The sequence below is a fragment of the Oenanthe melanoleuca genome, chromosome 1, assembly GCF_029582105.1.
Source record: "Oenanthe melanoleuca isolate GR-GAL-2019-014 chromosome 1, OMel1.0, whole genome shotgun sequence".
Lineage (NCBI taxonomy): Eukaryota > Metazoa > Chordata > Aves > Passeriformes > Muscicapidae > Oenanthe > Oenanthe melanoleuca.
The window spans coordinates 111,561,151-111,584,195 of NC_079333.1; the positions used below are offsets into that span (position 1 = coordinate 111,561,151).

Sequence of the window (23,045 nt, forward strand, 5' to 3'; positions counted from 1 at the left end):
GCTCCCTGCCCGTCCCTGGCACAGGAGGGGGCTCCATCCTCCCGCTGCGATCCCACGGGTGGGCACCAGCTGCTCGTGGCCGGATCCCGGTGGGAGAGGGGCTGCCCAGGGTGGGCACCTCCGCACACCAGCACCGTGGGTGCCCCCGCCTCAGCAGGGCCGGGCTCGGCCGGCAGCAGGAAGGGGATGGGAGCAGGATGCAGCCCTTAATGGGAATTGCAGAGGGAACCTGAGGAAGGAAAACGCACCGGGGTTGGGGATAAACACAGCTGGAGCGGACGCTGCCTCCAGGGCCACGGCAGCGGCTGCGCTGCAGCCACGGCGCCAGCCCGGCTCTGCCCGCCAGGATCCTGCCTGCGGTGGGCAGGAGCGGGGCTGGGACCCATGGTGACACCGTGGCCACAGCCCAGGTGTGCCCCTGCTCATTCCCGTGCCATTCTGGGCTGGAGGCACAGCACAGCATGGCATGGCACAGAATGGCACAGCAGGGCACAGAATGGCACAGCATGGCACAGCATGGCACGGGGTGCCATGGATGCAGCACCCTGGGGACCACGTGGTCCCCATGCACACTGGCCATGTGGCACAGGTGTGTCCCTGGGTCAGAGCAGGCAGCTCCCCATTTGGGGGGGTCTCTGTCAGGGGAGTGTGCCTGCCTGGGAGGCTCATCCAGGCACTGGATGAACCAAGGGGCTGTGACCCCTGTGCAGCCTCTGGCCTCGGGGTGTCAGAGCGGGGACACCACGGTGACCCAGCCCTGGAGTGTCCCCTCCCTGAGCCTCTTCTCCTCCCCCAGGCTGCTGAAGGGACAGCAGGACCGCCGGGATGCAGAGCATCAAGTGCGTGGTGGTGGGAGACGGGGCGGTGGGCAAGACCTGCCTGCTCATCTGCTACACCACCAACGCCTTCCCCAAGGAGTACATCCCCACCGTCTTCGACAACTACAGCGCCCAGAACACGGTGGACGGCAGGACTATAAACTTGAACCTGTGGGACACGGCCGGCCAGGAGGAGTACGACCGCCTGCGGACGCTTTCCTACCCCCAGACCAACGTCTTCATCATCTGCTTCTCCATCGCCAGCCCGCCCTCCTACGAGAACGTCAAGCACAAGTGGTACCCCGAGGTGTGCCACCACTGCCCCAGCGTGCCCATCCTGCTCGTGGGCACCAAGAAGGATCTGAGGAACAACCCCGAGACCATGAAGCGGCTCAAGGAGCAGAACCAGGCGCCCATCACCACCCAGCAGGGCATCAGCCTGTCCAAGCAGATCCGTGCTGTCAAGTACCTGGAGTGCTCGGCGCTCAACCAGGAGGGCATCAAGGATGTGTTCACCGAGGCCGTCAGGGCCGTGCTCAACCCCGCCCCGGCCAAGCCCAAGAAGCCCTGTGTGCTCTTGTGACGGGGCTGCCGAGAGACGATCCTGCCCCTGCCCCGGTGCCCCACACCTCCTGCCCCACCCGCCCCAGTGCTCCCCGAGCCTCGGTGGGGCCGGGCCGCCCGCCCGAAGCCTCCAGCTTTAATAATACAGACCTTGTTTGCACTAACTGGCCGCTGCCCCGGGGGCACTGGGCTGCCCCGCCCCGGCTGTCAGCGTTCGCTTTTGGGGACGCCGCTCCGGTCCTGGCACAGCAACGCTTCCTGAGAAGGGGCTGCTCGGGGTGGGCCAGCCCCACTCCAGCCCTGAGCACCCCACAGGGCCCTGCCACCCCCAGTCCTCCACGGGGACCCTCCACACCAGCTGGGGCACAGCGGGTCCCCAGCCCCTCTGTGCCAGCCCTGGCACTCGCCCAGCCCGAGCATCTCGCTGGCACTGCCCCATCCTGCCCTGGGATCCCGGTGGCAGCACCAGGGGCTCCTGGGGGTGTTTGGGGTGAGCCCCACACCAGGCACCTCCAGCCCTGCTGAGAGCAGAGCCACTGTGGCCAGAGGAGAGAGTTCCTGCCCTGGCTGGTGCTGGAGCTCATAACCAGCTGCCCCCAGAGTTGCTTCTTCTTAAATAAAAACCTGCCCAGGCCCCTTGTGTCCTGTGCTTTCCCACCTTTCCTGGGCATGGGGACACTCCCTGGAGGGATGTGGGGGTCACCAGCCTGAGCTGGGCTGGGACCCTCACTGGGCCAGGGCCACGCTGAGGGTGCTCATGGTGCTGCCAGGGATGCTTGGGATGTCCTTGCCATGGCCATTCCTGTCCCCATCCTCTCTGCCCAGCTGAGCTCCCATCCGGGGCCTTGGGGACATAGTAAGGGACAGGAACGGGGACAGTGCAGGAGGCAGCCACGGGGCTATTGTGCTGTGCGGGAATGGGGACATTGCAGGAATTGGCACACGAGTCAGCCCCCACACGGGCAGCCCCAGCCACCCCAGCCCCAGTACTGCCTCTGGAGCAGCTGGTGGAGGGCACAGCCCTGTGCTCCCATGCCAGGGCTGTCCTGGGCGTCCCCGTGTCCCGTGGCTGGCGATGGCAGCAGCAAGGGACGGTGACATCCCCAGCCGCTCTCGCCACCCCCTCAGCGCCCCCCCGGCACGTGCTGGTGAGTGGCCAGATCCGGACACGGGCCCCTTGTGCGGCCCCGGGCCCTTCCTGCAGGAAGGGCAGAGACCCGGCGCCCGCCACAAGCCGCCTTTGTTCCCCGCTGCCGCCTCCAGCCAGAGCCGGCCGGGCGTGGGCAGCGGGGCCGGGGGCTCCGGCCACGGCCGGCCCCGCCTCGGGGAGCCTCCGGGGCAAAGCCGGCAAAGCCCGGCCCCTCCAGAGCCCCACCCTGCGAGCCCAGGGCCAGGGGACACGGCCCCAGGGCCGCTGCACAGCCATGGGCTCCAGGGTCCGGCTGCACCGAATCCTGCTCCCACGGGCATCCAACAGCCCCGTCCTGGTCTGCCTGTGGGAGCAACCCCAGAGCCCAGTCCTGGTCCTGCAGTGGGGACCCCCAGAGCCCTGTCCTGGTCCTGAGAGGGGACCCCCAGAGCCCTGTCCTGGTCCTGAGTGGGCATCCCCAGAGCCCCGTCCTGGTCCTGCAGTGGGGACCCCCAGAGCCCCGTCCTGGTCCTGCAGTGGGGACCCCCAGAGCCCCGTCCTGGTCCTGCAGTGGGGATCCCCAGAGCCCTATCCTGGTCCTTCTGTGGGGCTGGCAAGTGCCATCCTGGTGGTGTTCAGTGCAGAAGTGGGTGCTGGGACGAGGAGGGGACGCTGTGATGCCACGAGCAGGACTCAGCCCTGCCCTGGCCCAGCACAGCGGGATGAGCTCATGGCTCTTCCCCTCCCTGCTGCTCCCGGGGCGGCCGCAGAGAGGGCAGGGCCCCACCACGGCCCGGGGCAGGGGGAACCGAGCCTCGGCAGCTCCCCTGCCCCTGCCCAGCCCCAGCCCTCCTGGCCCCAGGCTCTGTCCCGGGGCTGTGCCGGCCCCCGGCCCGCAGCATCTGTAAGATCTGCGGGATCCGCAGCCAAGTCAGCGGCCCCCGGGGCTGGGCGGGGAGCGGGGCCGCCAGCTGCGGGGTGGGCTCCGTCCCACAGCTCCCGCCCGGCTCCTGCTCCGTCCCACGGCTCCCGCCCGGCTCCTGCTCCGTCCCACGCCTCCATCCCGACTCCTGCTCCGTCCCACGCCTCCCGCCCGGCTCCTGCTCCGTCCCACGCCTCCCGCCCGGCTCCTGCTCCGTCCCACGGCTCCCGCCCGGCTTCTGCTCGGTCCCACATCTCCCGCCCGGCTCCTGCTCCGTCCCACGGCTCCATCCCGGCTCCTGCTCCGTCCCACGGCTCCCGCCCGGCTCCTGCTCGGTCCCACGCCTCCCGCCCGGCTCCTGCTCCGTCCCACGGCTCCCGCCCGGCTCCTGCTCCGTCCCACGCCTCCCGCCCGGCTCCTGCTCGGTCCCACGCCTCCCGCCCGGCTCCTGCTCCGTCCCACGCCTCCCGCCCGGCTCCTGCTCGGTCCCACGCCTCCCGCCCGGCTCCTGCTCCGTCCCACGCCTCCCGCCCGGCTCCTGCTCGGTCCCACGCCTCCCGCCTGGCTCCTGGCTGTTTCCCAGCCTCGCTGAACCTTCCCAGCCTTCATCCGCACCCGGGGCCATGTCCCACATCACAGCCCCCACAGCCAGGGTCCAGAGCCCACACCCCAGCACTGCACATCCTGCACCCCAGCAGCCAGGATCCAGAGCCCACACCCCAGTACTGCACATCCTGCACCCCAGCAATGCATATCCTGCACCCCAGCACCCAGGATTGCCATTCCACACCCCAGTGATGAACATCCTGCAGGGATCTGCAACCTGAGCCCCAGCTCCAGGGATCCACACCCAGAACCCAGGGCTCACATCTTGCAGCCCAGCTCCAGGGATCCACACCCAGAACCCAGGGCTCACATCCTGCAGCCCAGCTCCAGGGATCCACACCCAGAACCCAGGGCTCACATCTTGCAGCCCAGCTCCAGGGATCCACACCCAGAACCCAGGGCTCACATCCTGCAGCCCAGCTCCAGGGATCCACACCCAGAACCCAGGGCTCACATCCTGCAGCCCAGCTCCAGGGATCCACACCCAGAACCCAGGGCTCACATCTTGCAGCCCAGTTCTAGGGATCCACACCCAGAACCCAGGGCTCACATCCTGCAGCCCAGCTCCAGGGATCCACACCCAGAACCCAGGGCTCACATCTTGCAGCCCAGTTCTAGGGATCCACACCCAGAACCCAGGGCTCACATCTTGCAGCCCAGCTCCAGGGATCCACACCCAGAACCCAGGGCTCACATCTTGCAGCCCAGCTCCAGGGATCCACACCCAGAACCCAGGGCTCACATCTTGCAGCCCAGTTCTAGGGATCCACACCCAGAACCCAGGGCTCACATCTTGCAGCCCAGCTCCAACACCCAGGATCCACATCCCACACTCCAGCCCCGGTGCCCATGGTCCATGTCCTGCACCCCATTCCAGCCCCCCCTGCCCATGGTGCAGGTCTGGACCTGCTGCCTGTGCCAGGGCCGTGCCAGGCTGGGCCAGGTGGAAATGCTGTGGAGTTTGGCAAGAGCTCACAAAAATACTTAGTGCTTTATTTCCACCTCAAAGCCTCACACGCATGCAGGGACACGGATGGAGCCCGATGGGGACACTGACGATGGACACGTGCAGCAGGAGCTGCTCCAGCCAGCTCAGCCCCAGCTCTGCCAGGGCCCCACAGCTCCTGCTGCAGGAGGCTCTGCCCAGCCCTGGATGAGCACTGGGACAGCCCAGGGGATCTTGGTGGTGGCTGTGCTCAGGCAAAGGGCAGGGAGGGCTGCTCCTTCCTGGCCAAGCGTGGGGTGGGATGAGCCCTGGCAAGTGCAGACCTCCCCAGAACCAAGACAGCTCCAGGTGCCCCTTCCAGCAGCACTGCAGGAAGAGCTTGGGGACACTGCCAGCCCCCAGCTGCCATCCAGCCATGCCCCCTGTGCCCTGGCAGCCAAAGCTGCATACGGGGGGCACTGCTCAACCCCAGCAGCTCCCAGCCCCATGGCACAGGGGAACATGGGACAAAGACCTCCAGCACACTCACCCTTCCTCCCCAAACTGGGTTGGAATGAGCACAGCACCCCTGGAGCAGCCTGTGCTGCTGGGGGGGCTTCTGGGAAAGGCAGGAGTGAGAGTGAATGCTCTCAGCACCTGCTCTGCCCTTTGTGCTCCACCCTGCTCTGGGCAGTCCCTGCACAGCCCAGCACCTTCCTGCTCCCTCCAGGGGACTCAGGAACAGATGGGCCCTGCTCCAGTGCCTGAAGCCAGCCCAAAAGGCCACCAGCCCTTTTTGAGGACTGGCCCAAGACCCCCATCCTGGAGGAGGAGCCATGAGACCCCCAGGCCAAGAAAGGACAGGGCAGGGCTGGACCCCCATGCCTTGACACTGAGAGCTGCATCCTGGAGCATCCTCCAAAGCAACAGCCCCAGGTCCCTGCTCCTCCTCTGTCCTGCCCCTCTGGAGCAGGCAGGGAGGCAGGACAGGGGTCCCTGGGAAGAGCCCACTGCTCCCCTGGAAGAAGCTGCAGGTGCAGCTAGGGACAGACACTCCTGGGACCTGGGATGATCCTGGCAGCAGCTCCACAGCAAACACCCCGGCAGCACAGGGAAGAGGAGCCCAGGGTGGGCTGGCTAGAAGTGCTTGTCCTCCAGCAGCGAGCTCACCACCAGCTCCTTGTTGCCAAAGTCCCAGAAGGCAGTCATGTGGAAGGCCATGTTGGAGAGGACAACCAGGTACTCCAGGAAGGCGAAGATAGTGTACACTGGGGGAGGAAACACAGCAGGTGAGGGGGAGCTGCATCTGCCCTGGCAGCTGGGGGGGGGCTCTGGGCCACCTGCTTGGGGCAGCAGAGCAGGGGCTGGGGGCTTGACCCCCACCAGGAAAAAGCATGGCTGGGCTCCTGGAGCTTCCCTGGGCTGGGATTTGGAAGGCAAGGCATCATATCAGGAGGATGTCAGACGTCAGGAAGAGTTTTTGGACATGAGAAGCAAGTTTTTCACAGAAGGGGTGGTTGAGCATTGGAAAGAGCTGCCTAGGGTGGTTTGCAGTGCCCATCCCTGGAGGAAGGCCTGGACGTGGCACTCAGTGCTCTGGGCTGGGTGACAAAGTGAGCATTGGGCACAGCTGGGGATCTCTTCCAACCTTAACAATCAGTGACTCAGTGATTCTGTGAGCACCCAGCCCTTCCCCACACTCCCCAGGCAGCCCCCTCACCTCCAGGGCCGCAGTACCAGTTGTGGTGGAAGTAAACACACACAGCAAATGCAAATGTGATGAAAGTGAAGAAGAAGAGCAGCTGCTTCCACTTGTACGACTTGCGCTCCTGGAAGAGGCCGAGGGCTGGGTGATGCCATCCCATCCCATGGATCCCATCCCCATCTCCATCTCCATCCCATTCCTATTCCCATCTCATCCCATGGATCCCATCCCCATCCCATTCCCCATTCCCATCCCATCTCATGGATCCCATCCCATCCCATCGAACCCATCCCCATTCCCCATTCCCCATTTTCCATTCCCCATTCCCCATTCCCATCCCATCCCATGGATCCCATCCCCATCCCATCCCCATCTCATGGATCCCATACCCATTCCCCATTCCCCATTCCCCATTCCCCATTCCCCATTCCCTTCCCATCCCATGGATCCCATCCCCATTCCCCATTCCCCATTCCCCATTCCCATTCCATCCCATGGATCCCCTCCCCATTCCCCATTCCCCATTCCCATCCCATCCCATCCCATCCCATGGAACCCATCCCCATCCAGCTCTGTCCTTGCCCCACACAGCCCCGGGGGTCTCTGCACCCTGGCTCCTTGTGCAGAGCCCCCCAGGCCAGCCCCAGGGGTGGCTTTGGCAGGGCTGTGCCTGGGGGCACACGGGGCTCACAGCCACATGGAGGTACAGGGAGTGAGGGAGCCCCACAGGGTCCCAGCAAATGTTGACACTGGGGTGCTCAGGGGACTCCTGGAGGACAGGCCAAGGCCCTACCCAGGCAGACACCCTGGCCATGTGGCTGCAGGTGGCCCCAGGGCTCGGGGAATTCACAGGCTGCTGCACTGCCTCGCTCACAACAGCAGCAGGGAGGAGGAAACCACAAGAAGGGGCGGCAGGCGGGGCGGGTGCTGCGCTGGGAGCTCGCCCTGGCACTGAGGGGCCCCATCCTGCCCCCAGCACCGCCTCTGATGGGGCAGGAACACAGCATGGGGACGTGCCAGCTGCCAGCACAGCCCCAGCTCACTGCTCCTGTGCCCCAGAGCTCAGGGGCACAACCCAGGGGCCAGGTCTGTCCCCTAGGATAGGCGCCCCAAAGCTGGGGGCTGTGGGTGCAGTGACCCCTGATAGCTACACCTGGTACCAGCTCCAGTTCCTCTATCTCTGCCATCACGCTGAGGGTCATGGATAAGGATCATACAGCCCAGCGGGCAGAGGAACCCCAAACCACATCTGGAGCCCCAGGAGGATGCAGAGGGGCCGCAAGGGGGGCTCAGCCCCACAGCAGGAGCTGGGAATGCCACAGACAGCCCAGGCTGTTACAGGTGGGAGGGGAATTTCCACCTAGCCCCACGCTTCACGTGAGACAAAGATTCCATTCTGAGGGAGTGCTGATAACAAGGAAAATTCAAATTGCCCCATCACACTTTCCATTACCCCCCCCGGAACCGTGCCAGGGGCTCGGCCAGGGAGGAAAACCCAGAGAGGAAGGAGGGATTCACGGGCACTGCACCACGTGGGGACACTTGGGTGACAGCAGCTCCAGCCTGGGCTGGCCCCTGGCGCTAGGACTGCCTGGCCAGCAGCAGCTCAGCCCTGCAGGGGCGTGGGGAGCAGCGGTGGCACCGGGAGGGGCAGAGCCCCGGCCGGGTGCCGAGTTTCACAGCGGAAGGGAGGCTGGGAACAGCCCTGGTGACAGCGCGGTGTCACTGCGCTCCCACGGCCAAGGGCTGCGCTGGGCCCCGGCACGGCCCCGGTATGGTCCCAGCACAGCCCCGGTATGGTCCCGGCACAGCACAGCCCCGGTACAGCCCCAGCACGGCCCCGGTATGGTCCCGGCACAGCACAGCCCCAGCACAGCTCCGGCACAGCCCCGGTATGGTCCCGGCACAGCACAGCCCCGTTACAGCCCCAGCACAGCCCCGGTAGAGCCCCAGCACGGCCCCGGTATGGTCCCGGCACAGCACAGCCCCAGCACAGCTCCGGTACAGCCCCGGTACAGCCCCAGCACAGCCCCGGCACAGCCCAGCACAGCCCCGGTATGGTCCCGGCACAGCACAGCCCCGGTACAGCCCCAGCACAGCCCCGGCACAGCACAGCCCCGGTACAGCCCCAGCATGGCCCCGGCACAGCACAGCCCCGGTACAGCCCCAGCACAGCCCCGGTACAGCTCCGGTATGGTCGCGGCACAGCACAGCCCCGGCACAGCCCCAGCACAGCCTCCGGCACAGCCCTGGTATGGTCCCGGCACAGCACAGCCCGGTACAGCCCCGCACAGCCCCGGTATGGTCCCGGCACAGCACAGCCCGGCACAGCCCCGCACAGCCCCGGTATGGTCCCGGCACAGCCCCAGCACGGCCCAGCACAGCCACACAGCCTGCCGGGCCTCCAGGGGCCTGCTGGGGCTGCCAGGGACCCACTGGGGCCACCAGGAACCTGCCAGGGGATCCAGGGACCACTGGGGCCACCAGGAACCTGCCAGGGCTTCTAGGGACCCACTGGGGCCACCAGGAACCTGCCAGGGGCACCAGGGACCCACTGGGGCCACCAGGGACCTGCCAGGGCTTCCAGGGATTCACCATGGCCACCAGGAACCTGCCAGGGCCACCAGGAACCTGCCAGGGCCAGCGGCAGTTCCAAGGCCCTGCTGCAGGACCCTGAGATGGCCCCAGAGGAGCCACCTGGGCTCATCACAGTGACCCTGAACATCTGGGTGCCCGCTGAGCTCCCCCTGTCCCAGTCTGGGCACAGGATTAACACAGGGATAATTAGGTGTTAATCCCTAATGGCAGGGCACGACTGGCTCAGCCCAGTGCCAGGGGATCACAGGGTAGGGCAGGGGAGGTGGCAGGTGGTGACACAGGGGATCACAGGGCAGGGTCCCTGGGAGGTGGCACATGGTGACACAGGGGATCACAGGGCAGGGTCCCTGGGAGGTGGCACATGGTGACATGCCAGGATGCTGAGCAGAGCTGGCTCGGAAGCCTGCCCTTGCTCCTGCAGGGGACTGGAGTGCATGGGGACCCCAGTGGTATGTGCCATCCTGCCCTGCTGCAGGGGAAGGGACACAGCCAGCCCACACTTTGGGCAGCATGGTGGAAGCTCCAGGAGCTGCTGGATGGAGAGGAGCTGCCCAGCCCCTGACTGGTGTGGGCTGGACCCATGGCCCTGCTCAGGGCTCAGGCAGTGCCAGGCACTGTCCCTGCTTCCCATGGTCACGGCTTTGTGGGGACCCCCACCTGGGGACAGTCCAGGGAGGCAGATGGTGGCCAGAGGAGAGCACCAAGATGAGAGGGATGGAGCACCTCTGCAGTGAGGAAAGACTGGGAGAATTGGGATTGCTGAGTCTGGACAGGACCAGGAACCCCCCCAGGTCAGAGGCCTGGAGAAGAGCTGGCAGCTCATCTGGCAAGAAGCCACCAAACTCTGGCTGCCAGTGAGGAAAAAGGGGAATAAGAAAATCCCAAGGATGAGGTGCTCCAAGCTGAGCTGGTGCCAGGCTCCCCTGTGACAGGGCTGGGGCTGCTGGGCTGGCACAGCTGTGGCTACCAACTTCCTCCTGGAAAAGACAGACCAGGCCACCTGCAGCCCCCCAGTGTCACACAGCCCCCCAGCCCCCCGTGGCTGTGTATGGGTCTGACCCAAGAAACCACAGGGCAGTTCTATTTTGTGCCAGCTGTGGCAGGAGCTGAGGCACGTTTCTGGCACATGAAGGTGAGTCAGGAGCAGGAGGCTGGAGAAGCAGGGAGGAGAGAGCAGCAGCCAGCCTGGGGGCACACTCTGGGACGCTGCTCTCAGCCCACAGAAGGCACTGGGGCTCTCATTCCCCCAGCCTGGGCGAGCCCCAAGCCCTGCAAATGCAGCTCTGAGGGCTGAGGGGTGGCTGCTGTGAGCCACCAGCAAGGAGACACAGGAGCCTCCTTGCTCCAGAGAGGAAGGACTGTGCCCAGCCCCAGTTCCTGATGGGGACAGGGACGAATGACAGTGATCTTAAACGGCAACAACTCATCTGCAGGGACCTCCCCAAGCGCTGGTGCTGCCCTCATGCATCCCTTTCCGGGGGATGTGGCACCTGCAGGGCTGTGTGTCACACCCCAGCCCAGCTGCCCCGAGGGTTTCCGGGTCTGTGCGGGGAGCCCCAGGGCCCCACAGAGATCGCGGCTATTTATAGAGGCGGCTCGGGGGCAGCGCCGGCGCTCCCAGGGGCTGCGAGGGGCCGGCTGAAACCACTGTGCTCACCCGGGCGCTGGTGGTGCCGCTGCTCACACGGCTGTGGGACAGGGACACGGCTAGGGACCCTGCTGGCTCACAGGGACACGGCCCAGCACCCTGCTGGCTCACAGGGACACGGCTCTGTGTGACAGGGACACGGCTTAGGGACCCTGCCAGGGATCCAGGGGCAGCCACAGCTGCTCTGGGTACCCTGTGCCAGGGCCTGCCCACTCTGCCAGGAAACAATTCCTGCCCAATATCCCATCCAGCCTGCCCTCTGGCACTGGGAGCCATTCCCTGTGTCCTGTCCCTCCCTGCCTTGTCCCCAGTCCCTCTCCAGCTCTCCCAGCCTGGCTCCAGAGCATCTCCAGCCCTGGAGCAGCTCCTTGGCCTCCTCTGATGGGCCTGAGCCAGCCAGCCCAGTGGCCATCACATGCACACACTGGTGTCTGCTGGGGCCACCAGCCCTGAGCTGGAAGGGAAATGTGTTTGCAAACAAGAAGTGAAACTGCTCTGCCCCACTGCCCAGCTCTGTGCCTCAGGGCTGGAGGAAGGAGGGTTTTAAGGGCGAGCAGCCAGCCAAGAACAGCAGAGCTGCCAGCCCAGGTGGGCACTGCCATGCCACAGCCAAGCACCAAGCACAGGGTGCAGTGACCAGCTACAGCTGAAGGCTGCCGGGCTCCATTTCCCTTTTCCACAGAATCTCTTCCTCTGCTTTGCCCCTTCCCCTCCTTTTCTCTCTCCTGCTTTCTCTTTTCTCCCCTCCTGCAGAGCTCTGTTTTCCTTTCTCTCAGCATTTGCCACCTCGTAACTGGAAACCGCCAGTACTTCCCCATTACAAACCAGTTCCTCTGCACCTTCCTGCCCTCTGAGAACAGCAGTTGCAACAGGAGCTTTGCCGGACGAGAAGCTTTTGCAAGACCAATTCCTGTCCCTCCTATGCTGCCAGACCTGGGGAGCTTTGCCCCCTCCAGCAGTGCTGAAAGGGCTGGGAAGGCACAGCCCCCCATTCCCTCCTCCAGACAGATCCAGCTTCCAGCTCCCCACACGGAGCTTGTCCTGGAGATGGTCCCAGCTTTGGCCCTGGAGAACCTGAAGCCTGTGGGATGCTCTGCTGAGGAGAAGGGAAGGACAGAACGCTGTGGGACAGGAGCCATCCCTGTCTGTCCCCCCTGCCATTGCCATCTGCAGGACTGGGGACAGCAAAGTGCACAAAGGCCCCACTAGGGACACAAACCAAGCCAGTCTGTGCCCGAGGTGCTGTGATGCACAGACCAGCTGTGCCCTGGCCTAAAACAGCCCCACAAGTGTGGCTGGGCAGCTCACTGGTGCTGCCCAAGTGACGCAGCAAGGATGGGGCAGGTCCCACCCTGCCGGGCCAAACCAGCTGCAGGTGTCACAGGAGCTGTGCCAAGCCTGCCAGGGGCCACCAGCTGTGGGCAGAGGGCTTGGAGCCCGAGGAATCCAGGCAGAGACTGGGACAAGCCCCGGGAGATCCCGCTGGGCCAGGAGGGAACGGGAATGATTCACAGCAGAACCCAACACACATCACGGGACACGGCAGCTGCAGTGACAGGAGTCCCTTAGCCAAAGGTGACACCTGGTGGTGTGACAAGCACTGTGCCCTTCACCCCAGTCTGGGAGCTGCGTCACCCCGCAGCGCCTTCCTCTTCCTCCTCCTCCTCACCCGTCACCCTCGTGCCCTGGGCGACAGCTCCATCCAGCGGGGACACCGGGGCTGGCACGGGGACACCGGGGCTGGCACGGGGACACCACAGTCCCGGTGGCCCCAGGTCAGGGCTGGCCCTGGAGGGCCCCTGTCTCCTTGGGGACACGCCCAGCGTTCCAGCTTTGGGGGAACCCCGAGGGCAGCTCCCCTCCACCAGCAGGGCTGCTGCAGGAGGGGAGGAGGAAGCGGGTGGTGGCACTGTGCCAGCTGTGCCATGCCCAGCCAAGGTGTCACCATGTTCCCTGCCCTTCCCTTCAGGGATGTGCAGATTCCTCTGCTCCTCGGGTGGAGTCACAGAAACAAATGAGGCTGGAAAATCCCTCTGAGACCACTGAGTCCAGCTGCTCCCCAGCAGTGCCAAGGCCACCACTGACTCCTGTCCCCAAGTGTCACATCCACACAGCTGGGGACCCCACCCCTCCCTGGGCAGCTGTGCCAGGGCTGCACAGCCCTGTCTGGGAAGGGATTTTCTCAATACCCACCCTGAGCCTGCCCTGGCCCAGCCTGAGGCTGTTCCCTCTCCTCCTGTCCCTGTTCCTGGAGCAGAGACCGAACCCCCCTCCCTGCCCCTCCTGTCAGGGAGTTGTGCAGAGCCACAAGGCCCCCCCTGAGCTTCCTCTTTTCCAGCCTGAGCCCCTTCAGCCCCTTTCCCAGCTCCATTCCCCCCTGGACAAACTCCAGCCCCACAAAGGGGCCCAAAGCTGAGCCCAGGATTTGGGATGCCTCACCCCTGCCCATTGCAGGGGAGATGAACCAGCCCGAGTGGGTGACGTGGCAGGGGAGGAGATCTGGGGCCTTGGAGGTCTCACCCAGAAAAAAGACAAGCCCAAACAATAGGAGAGAAATAAAGGAAGCTGTGGGACAGCTGCCAAGGAATGACTGTGAGCTCCTGCTATTCCCATATCAGCAGAGAGAACAGAGCACTTCCCAGTGAGCGAGGAGAGCCTCAGCATCTCCACAAGTCCCTCTCCTGAGGAGTCCTGCAGCCAAACAACTGCTGGAAGCTTCTTCTGCAGGTCTCTGGAGTCAGGCAGCAGGGACAGGCGGGGTGAATTGGCAGAAAGGGAGGATAAACAGCAGCAATGGAGCTGGAGCTGCTCTGGGGCTGCAGAGCTGAGCCCCCAGCACTCATCTGCTGGGACATGGCACAGCACCCACCCTGCAGCCTGCTCACAGTGCCTGGGAGAGCCTGTGCAGCCCCAGCCCCAGGACATGGCACAGCACCCACCCTGCAGCCTGCTCACAGTGCCTGGGAGAGCCTGTGCAGCCCCAGCCCCAGGACATGGCACAGCACCCACCCTGCAGCCTGCTCACAGTCCCAGAGAGCCTGTGCAGCCCCAGCCCCAGGACATGGCACAGCACCCACCCTGCAGCCTGCTCACAGTGCCTGGGAGAGCCTGTGCAGCCCCAGCCCTGGGACATGGCACAGCACCCACCCTGCAGCCTGCTCACAGTGCCTGGGAGAGCCTGTGCAGCCCCAGCCCCAGGACATGGCACAGCACCCACCCTGCAGCCTGTCACAGTCCCAGAGAGCCTGTGCAGCCCCAGCCCTGGGATATGGCACAGCCCTCCCAAGGGCTCTGCAAAGTGCCACCTTCCTGGGGTGACACAGCCCTGGGACCCCTCCCCATTCCATACTGGCACCACGAGGGCTGCACTGGGATCAGCTGGGGAGGAGTATCCTGAGAGGAAAGGACAGACAGATCCAGGGAACCCAGATCCACAGGTGAAGCCATGTGTGCAGGAGCCACATAGGCACAGCAGCAGGTCCCACACAGCCTCAATCCTGGATGTCCTGCCCTGGCCATGGCTGTCAGTGCCCACAGCCCAGGACAATCCTGGATGTCCTGCCTGTGGTCCAGGACTCACACCACACACCAGCACAGCACAGAAGCTGCATGCAGGCAATGGGGCCAGGAGCCCCTGGCTGGATCCCCCACTGGACCTGCTCCCCCTCCAGGCAGTCCCTGCACCCCCTGACCCCTCCCCAGAAAAAGAGCCAGAGCCAGCCTCCTCCACAGAGTCATTCTGGAGCCAAGGGAGAACAATTCCTGCAGCCTGCTGCTCCCAGCCTGCAGGACCAGCAACTCCCAGCACAGGGAAGCCAACCTCAGTTTAGAAACAGGTATGGAGAAGGGATGAGCAATCCCAACCCAGAGGGATGCCTACAGGGGTTTTCAATATGATCTCTCGATGAAAACTTAATCAGATATGGTGAGAAAATCCTTCCCTGGCAGGGTGGGCAGGCCCTGGCACAGGGAGCCCAGAGCAGCTGTGGCTGCCCCTGGATCCCTGGCAGTGCCCAAGGCCAGGCTGGACACTGGGGCAGGAGCAGCCTGGGGCAGTGGGAGGTGTCCCTGCCGTGGCAGGGGTGGGATTAAATGGGATTAAAGGTCCCTTCCAACCAAAATCATTTTGTGATTCAATGATAAAACCAGAAAATAGGAAATAAAACATTTCCTTCCCACTTTGTTTTGGTAAATAATGGATTTTGGTGACTTCTTGTGTTTCACCTGCTGATGTTGGTCCTCTAGCACCTGCTCAGGGTTATTTCACAAGCAAGGACAGCCAAAACCCTTCAGTGCCAGCCCAGAGCCCCCTGCCAGCTCCCAGCATGGCCCCAGAGCCCTGTCCCAGTCCTGTCCCAGCCCCAGAGCCCCCTGCCAGCTCCCAGAACAGAGAGAAGAAAGGAAAGTGTCTGTACCTCGGGACTTACTGTGTGTTTCTTAGTCATTCTCCAGAGGATGCAGGTGAGCAGCATGTGGCCCAAGGCTGACGTGATGAACACGATGAAGGCATTTTCGTGGATTGCTGCACCAACAAACAACAGGTTTCCTGTTCAACCCAAGCCAGGAGCACTGGGGGAAGGTGGGGCAGGATTTGGGAGGGCTTTGTGCTCTGCTGGGAGCCCCAGCACCCTGGTGATGTTGGGACTTCAGTGGGGTCTTGGCAGGAGACAGGCACAGCACAGCTCCATAACCTGCTCCTGCTGCTCAGGCCCCCTGGAAGGGGATGAAAGTGCCTGGAAGATTTATCCCAAAGTGCCAGGAGGGTGTTTCTGTGCTCTGGGACCATCCCTTCACAGGGGTCTAAACTCAGGGAGCCTTGGCAGTATCTCAGCATCACCACTGTTGTTCTATAGATGGGGAAACTGAGGCACAGGGAGTGGGGGTGCAGAGTGTGCCAGTCCAAAATCCAGGGAAGTCCATCTTCTGGCCCCCTGCATTACCTTCCTGCCCATCAGCAGCCTCATGTGCAGCACTGAGGCTGCCTCATGCATGCCTGGACTAGCCCAGGTACAGGATCAGGCTGGGAAAGCAGGTGGAGCAGGGCTAAGCCAGAGCTGCTCCCAAGGCCCCAAACCCCACACAACCCCTGCACCTTCAGATGAGAGATTATCAAAAAAGCTGCTCTGAAAAGAATTTCCCAGTCCCTTGTCCAGAAACTGAACCTTGGGCTGAATTCCCAACCACCTTTACACCAGGAATGTCTGTCTCTGTTTGCCCTCTCCCTGCCAGGGGAAGGGAATCATGCCAGAGTGAGGTACCACAGGTGGCAGAGGTCAGGACAGGGGTCCTGCAGGCAGGGAGGATTAACCTGAGCTCAGCAGCTCAGGGCTGAGACTTTCCCCCCAGTCAGGGATTAGTCTGGGGTGAGGATCCCAAAAGTGGGTCAGCCTCAGCTCCTGGGGCAGCTCTGCCAGTCACACCTGGGGCTCCCCTCCAGGCCTCTGCACAGACCAGCCCAGGGAGCCAAACCTCAAAGCAGCACCTGGATTTCCAAGGGCAGGGGCTGGGCCTGCCTGAGCTGGAGAAGCCCCTGGGGCAGGTGAGGCTGCAGACCCTGCCAGGAGGGGACACTGCCAGGAGGGGACACTGCCAGGACAGGCAGGGACACACTGCCACGGGGACAGGGAACGCTGGCAGGAGACATGGAGGGTGAGCTGGGCAGGGACAGGTCCCAGACCACAGAGCTCCATCAGCAGCAGGTTCCTGTCCTGCCATCCCAGTCACTGAGCTCCACTATGGACCATCCTCACCCCAAAGGCTGGGAGAGATCCTGGGACTCCATTCACAGCACCACAGCCCTGAACTCCAGAATGGTTTGGGTTGGGAGGGACCTTAGAAACCTTTTCATCCCAGCCCTGCCATGGCAGGGACACCTCCCACTGTCCCAGGCTGCTCCAGCCCCAATGTCCAACCCAGTCTTGGGCACTGCCAGGGATCCAGGGGCAGCCACAGCTGTGCCAGCCCTGCCCACCCTGCCAGGGAACAATTCCTGCCCAAGATCCCATCCAGCCCTGCCCTCTGGCAATGGGAGCCATTCCCTGTGCACTCCATTCTTTGTTCAAAGTCCCTCTCAAGCCCACAGCTGGACACAAATCCATCATCACCATCCTGCTGTGCAGGGAAAGCCAACACATCACTATCCTGCTGATGGATCCCAGCATGGGGTTTGTTCCCACTGCAACAGAAGCACCTTGCTGGCTCCTGAATTTCATTTCAGTGCTCTGCAGTTAATCCCTGGTGCCTCCTCCAGATCCTAGGATGAAACAGCAGCTGGAGATCAGCAGTGGCACTTATGCTCTTCTGAGGTGAGACCATATGGGGAAAGAGAATTTCCCAGTCTGTCATGGCCAGGTTTTAACCTGAGAAATTCTGATTCTGTTTCTAGAGGGAATTCCTACTCCTATCAGAGGGCTGGAGCCCCTCTGCTCTGGAGCCAGGCTGGGAGAGCTGGGGGTGCTCACCTGGACAGAAGAAGCTGAAGGGAGAGCTCAGAGCCCCTGGCAGGGCCTGAAGGGGCTCCAGGAGAGCTGGAGAGGAACTGGGGACAAGGCAGGGAGGGACAGGACACAGGGAATGGCTCCCAGTGCCAGAGGGCAGGGCTGGATGGGATCTTGGGCAGGAATTGTTCCCTGGCAGGGTGGGCAGGGCTGGCACAGCTGTGGCTGCCCCTGGATCCCTGGCAGTGCCCAAGGCCAGGCTGGACACTGGGGCTGGAGCAGCCTGGGGCAGTGGGAGGTGTCCCTGCCATGGCAGGGTGGCACTGGGTGGGCTGTGAGGTCCCTTCCTGATCCAAACCAGTCGGGCATTGTGTGAATCTATGAAATTTTCTCAGAAATTCCTGGGGAGGGTGTGTGAAGGTATGGAGGAGAGCCAGCTCAGAGCCCAGCCCAGCTATGGGGATGGAGGGGAGGCAGGATGAGCTCACCTGCCCTCACCCCTGGAGTGTGTCCTTGGCACACAGTTGGAACCAAGTGCCAAAATCTGATCCAGGCTCCATCCCCAGCCTGAACCCTCAGATTCAACCAAGTATCAGCAACCAAGAGCTGTGGGAAGAGCACAGCTATTTTGCACATCATGCACTCATCATTCCTCTATAACTCCTGACCTCAGCAGAATCCCTGGGGGTTTTTAACCACTTTTCCTCTGCAGTCTGCCTCATGGCCCAGCAGCAGCCCAAGGAAGGGCTCAGCAGGGCAGCCCGGGGTGCCACCTACCATAGTTCTCGGTGGAGGAGACGTAGGTGAGGATGAGGAGGGCGAAGTTCTCGAGCAGGTTGAGCAGCAGGGTGAGGTGGCAGAGGCGCAGGTAGCGGGGGTGGGGGCAGTGGCAGCTCTGGTAGTGGTTCCAGTAGGCCACGGCCACCAGCAGGCGCGGGGCCGAGTGCAGGCCGATGCACAGGCGCCACACGTAGCGCTGCGGCGTCTCGCCCCCGATGGCCGCGCTGATGGACGGCAGGTAGTTGGGCACCTGCGGGGACAGGGCTGCTGGGGCAGGCACGGGCACAGCACCGCCTCACAGCTGTGCTCTGCAGACTCTACAGCTCTGTCAATTGTAATTGAGTCTATTCCTATTCCCAAAGCCATTGTGGCAGCACCCCTGGTCCCTCCCACGGGGTCATGGATCCCACAGCCCTGCTGGGGGCCCTGCCCAAGTACCTGCCCAGGTTTCTTGCCTTCACACCTGATTGTCCATAGAGTCCCACAATGGTTGTGTTGGAAGGTCCTTAAGGCTCAGGGACACCTCCCACTGTCCCAGGCTGCTCCTGCCCCAATGTCCAGCCTGGACTTGGGCACTGCCAGGGATCCAGGGGCAGCCACAGCTGCTCTGGGCACCCTGTGCCAGCCCTGCCTACCCTGCCAGAGAACAATTCCTGCCCAAGATCCCACCCAGCCCTGCCCTCTGGCAGTGAGAAGCCATCTCCCCTTTCCTGGCCCTGCTGAAGTTCTCCTGCTGGTGTGGGATGACCCCTGCCCTCCATTCCCAGCTCATATCCAGCTGCTCATCCAGCAGCCTGAGAGCCCTGGGGAGGAGCCCAGTCTCATCTTCCCTCCCCAGACACCTGTGGCTCCTCTGAACTCCAGCAGACCTGGGGGCAGCAGCTCTGGAGCAGCCCGCCCCAGGACAACGTATTTCCCTGCAGCTTCCCCACCTTAATTCCTTACTGCAAAACCCCCAGCACACCCAGTCCAGACAACAGCCTGACCAGTCTGTACTGCCCTCAGACCCAGCACAAAGCCAAACCTGCTGCTGCCAGTCCTGAGGCATCACAAGGACAATGAGACAATGCAGCTTGTTCTGGATTCTGTAACACCTCTGGTGGCAAAGCCCCAGAGAGGAGCCCAGAAGGAGACAGAGGAGGAGAGAGGAATCCAGAAGGAGGATAGGAGCCCAAGAGGAGAAGGGAGCCCCAAAGGAGGGAGAGGAGACCAGGAGAGGAGAGAGGAGAGCCCAGGAGGAAGGAGAGGAGCCCACAAGGACACGGGAGCTCTGTCATCCCCAGGAACACAGGATTTTCCCACGGGAGTCTCTCACCCCACAGTGGGTCGCAGTTGTCTCACGGAAGTTGAAGAGCAGAGACCAGATGACGCAGAAGAGGAAGCCAAAGAGGGGGCAGAAGACAGTGCCGAGGGCCAGCGTGGTGAACCGCAGCCGGAACAGGATCCCGTCCCGATCCAGCGGCAGCGGGACCTGCAGCATCTTGGCAACCTGCAGGAAAACAAAGAAACGTCTGACTGGGGGCTCTGTCCTGCGAAGGCTGACAGGGTGGGGATCAGTCACAGGCTGGGCTCCACAGCCCTGGGGGGCTTTTGGAAAGAGATTCTGGGATTCTGTCCAGCCCCACACAGCCCTGGGCAGGGATGGACACACAGCCCAGCCCCTCACACCTGTGTGACCCACAGACACACAGCTCAGGCCCCCACACCTGTGTGACCCACAGACACACAGCCCCTCACACCTGTGTGACCCCACAGACACAGGATGGGTAGCACGGACAGGCAGACAAAGCAAATCCCTTTGTGGGGACAGAGGAAGCTCGAGACTCACACAGAGCAGGGAGCAGGGGCAGAGCAGGCCCATTCCCCGCAGCCCTCCAGAGGGATCTGGCAGGAAGGGCACGTGAACCCTGTGCTGTGGGATCCATCCAGAGCATTCCCTGTGCCCGCAGCAGCGCTGACACAGCCGGGCTGTCTGTCGGTCCCGCCGGGAGCCGCGGCTCCTGCGGCACAGCCCAGCCCCGCAGCCTGGCCTCACAGCCTGGCTCCAACAGCTCCCACAGCCTGGCCCCACAGCCCTGTTCCCATAGCCCGGCCCCACAGCTCTCACAGCCCGGCCCCGCAGCCTGGCTCCCACAGCTCTGCTCTCATAGCTCAAACAGCCCAGCTCCAACAGTTCCCACAGCCCGGCCCCACAGCCCTGTTCTTATAGCGCAGCCCCACAGCTCCCACAGCCCTGCTCCAACAGCTCTCACAGCCCGGCCCCACAGCTCTGCTCCAACAGCTCTCACAGCCCGGCCCCACAGCCCTGCTCCAACAGCTCTCACAGCCCGGCCCCACAGCCCTGCTCCAACAGCTCTCACAGCCCGGCTCCCACAGCCCTGCTCCAACAGCTCTCACAGCCCGGCCCCACAGCTCTGCTCCAACAGCTCTCAGAGCCCGGCTCCCACAGCCCTGCTCCAACAGCTCTCACAGCCCGGCCCCACAGCCCTGCTCCAACAGCTCTCACAGCCCGGCCCCACAGCCCTGTTCCAACAGCTCTCACAGCCCGGCCCCACAGCCCTGTTCTTATAGCGCAGCCCCACAGCTCTCACAGCCCTGCTCCAACAGTTCCCACAGCCCGGCCCCACAGCCCTGCTCCAACAGCTCTCACAGCCCGGCCCCACAGCCCTGTTCTTATAGCGCAGCCCCACAGCTCCCACAGCCCTGCTCCAACAGCTCTCACAGCCCGGCCCCACAGCCCTGCTCCAACAGTTCCCACAGCCCGGCCCCACAGCCCTGCTCCAACAGCTCTCACAGCCCGGCCCCACAGCCCTGCTCCAACAGCTCTCACAGCCCGGCCCCACAGCCCTGCTCCAACAGCTCTCACAGCCCTGCCCCACAGCCCAGCTCCAACAGCTCTCACAGCCCGGCCCCACAGCTCTGCTCCAACAGCTCTCACAGCCCGGCCCCACAGCTCTGCTCCAACAGCTCTCACAGCCCGGCCCCATAGCCCTGTTCTTATAGCGCAGCCCCACAGCTCCCACAGCCCTGCTCCAACAGTTCCCACAGCCCGGCCCCACAGCCCTGTTCTTATAGCGCAGCCCCACAGCTCCCACAGCCCTGCTCCAACAGCTCTCACAGCCCGGCCCCACAGCCCTGTTCCAACAGCTCTCACAGCCCGGCCCCACAGCCCTGTTCTTATAGCGCAGCCCCACAGCTCCCACAGCCCTGCTCCAACAGCTCTCACAGCCCGGCCCCACAGCTCGGGCCCTCCGGCACAGCCCAGCTCCAACAGCTCTCACAGCCCGCCCTACAGCCCGGCTCCCACGGCACAGCCCGGCCCCACAGCCCTGCTCCTCTGGCACAGCCTGGCCTCAAAGCCTGGCTCCAACAGCTCTCACAGCCGGGCCCCCTCAGCCCGGACTCCCTCAGCTCCCATAGCCCGTGCTCCCTCAGCCCCCACAGCCCGGCTCCCATAGCCCGTGCTCCCTCAGCCGGGGCTCCCTCAGCCCGTGCTCGCCCAGCCGCAGCCGGCCCTGCACGGGCAGCACGGCCTGGAGCAGGGCCAGAGCAGGCTGAGGCTGGATTTTAGGAAAAGCTGCTTCCCCCGAGGGTGCTGGCAGTGCCCAGGCTCCCCAGGGAATGGGCACGGCCCCGAGGCTGCCACAGTTCCAGGAGCTGCCAGGGATGCCCAGGCTGGGATTGTTGGGGGTCCGGATCAAAGATCCCTGTGGGTCCCTTCAGCTCAGGACACTTCATGCTCCCCCGGCTGCAGGATCAGGGCAGCTCAAACCCCACACCACAACGAAGCTGGGGCTGGTTCTGTCGGGACGGGCACCTCTGGAGCCTGGCAGACACCCAGAACAGGTGTCCCCCAGCCCAGGGCTCCCCTCAGCCCCAAGGGATCAGCCTGGGATGGATCCCACCTCACCATCACCTGGCTGCGGGACAAATCGGATTTACGGACAATCCCTGAGCCGTCTGGACAGTGTCCCAGGGCAGCACGGCCACTCACACCCACCACAGCCCCTGCAATGGGGGACCAAGCCCCAGTGAAGGGACAGACAATCACCGAGGGGCCACAGAGCTCAGATGGAATTATTTAGGGATAAAAGCAAAGAGAAAGAAACCCCAAAAGGCTAGGACTCGGTGTGGAGGAGGGTCCCCGGCTAGCTCAGGCTCCTCTCCCCGGGACCCCGAGAAGTCCCCCAAGGGCTCCCCACGGCCCGGGCCAGGGGATGGAGCCCCCAAACCCTGACCCCCCACAGAAGGAGCCCTGCAGCCTCTGCCCTCCCTCCCCCGGGGCTCTTGCCCAAAGAGAGCAAATAAAAGCCAAATATTTCGTATCCCATGTTGAACGGCCCCGAGCTGTCCTGCAGGAGAGGGGCTGCACCATCCCGAGACCTGCCCCAGATACCCCACACGGCCCTAGAGACCCCCTGAGACCCCTCCCCGGGCACCCGCAGGTGCCCCCTCCCCAGGACCCCCAGGCTCTCGCTGTGAGTGACTTCTCCGGGCACTCCACATCCCCCAGAGACCCTCCCCGGGACCCCCTCCCCAAACCCTGCGTGTCCCACAGTGCCGGACCCCCAGCACCCCTCTCACCGCTCAGCCCCCCTCGCGCTGCTCCATGTCCCGGCCCGGCAGTCCCACCACGCCTCCTCCGCCTTTTCCGCCTCCTCCCCTTCCTCCCTTTCTTCCACCTCTTCCTCTTCTTCCCCCGCCCCAACCCCGCTGCGGCCCCTTTAAGAGGCTGGGCCCGGCTCCCGCGCGCCGCCACACACGATTGGTCCTCGAGGCAGAAGCCCCGCCCCCTCAAACGCCCCGGATGTGGGGCGGTGCTGCGACACGGGCCGTTCTGGACCCTTCCGCGGCGCCGAGCCCCGCCCCCTGTTCTGCCCGTCCGGCCAATGGGCGCTCGGCGAGCGGCGCCG

At 63.9% G+C, this 23,045-nt stretch overlaps 2 protein-coding genes across 3 annotated transcripts; one reads left to right on the forward strand and one right to left on the reverse strand.

Moving 5' to 3' along the window:
- The first annotated feature begins 768 nt into the window (after positions 1-768).
- On the forward strand, positions 769-2,016 carry RHOG (ras homolog family member G). The gene has a single exon (XM_056487154.1). The coding sequence runs from the start codon at positions 826-828 to the stop codon at positions 1,399-1,401; it is 576 nt and encodes a 191-aa protein (XP_056343129.1). The 5' UTR covers positions 769-825; the 3' UTR covers positions 1,402-2,016.
- A 2,995-nt stretch (positions 2,017-5,011) lies between these two features.
- PGAP2 (post-GPI attachment to proteins 2) lies at positions 5,012-22,934 on the reverse strand. Of its 2 annotated transcripts, none has more exons than XM_056495848.1 (6): positions 22,717-22,934; positions 19,448-19,621; positions 18,130-18,382; positions 15,331-15,437; positions 6,685-6,793; positions 5,012-6,232 (listed from the first exon to the last, which is right to left on the reverse strand). In XM_056495848.1, exons 2-6 carry the CDS (start codon positions 19,610-19,612, stop codon positions 6,102-6,104), a joined length of 765 nt encoding a protein of 254 aa, XP_056351823.1. In that variant the 5' UTR covers positions 19,613-19,621; positions 22,717-22,934; the 3' UTR covers positions 5,012-6,101. The 2 variants fall into 2 exon arrangements, with proteins under 2 accessions (XP_056351823.1, XP_056351833.1); XM_056495858.1 differs by having other exon boundaries at positions 15,343-15,437; positions 22,717-22,838.
- Positions 22,935-23,045: the final 111 nt, after the last annotated feature.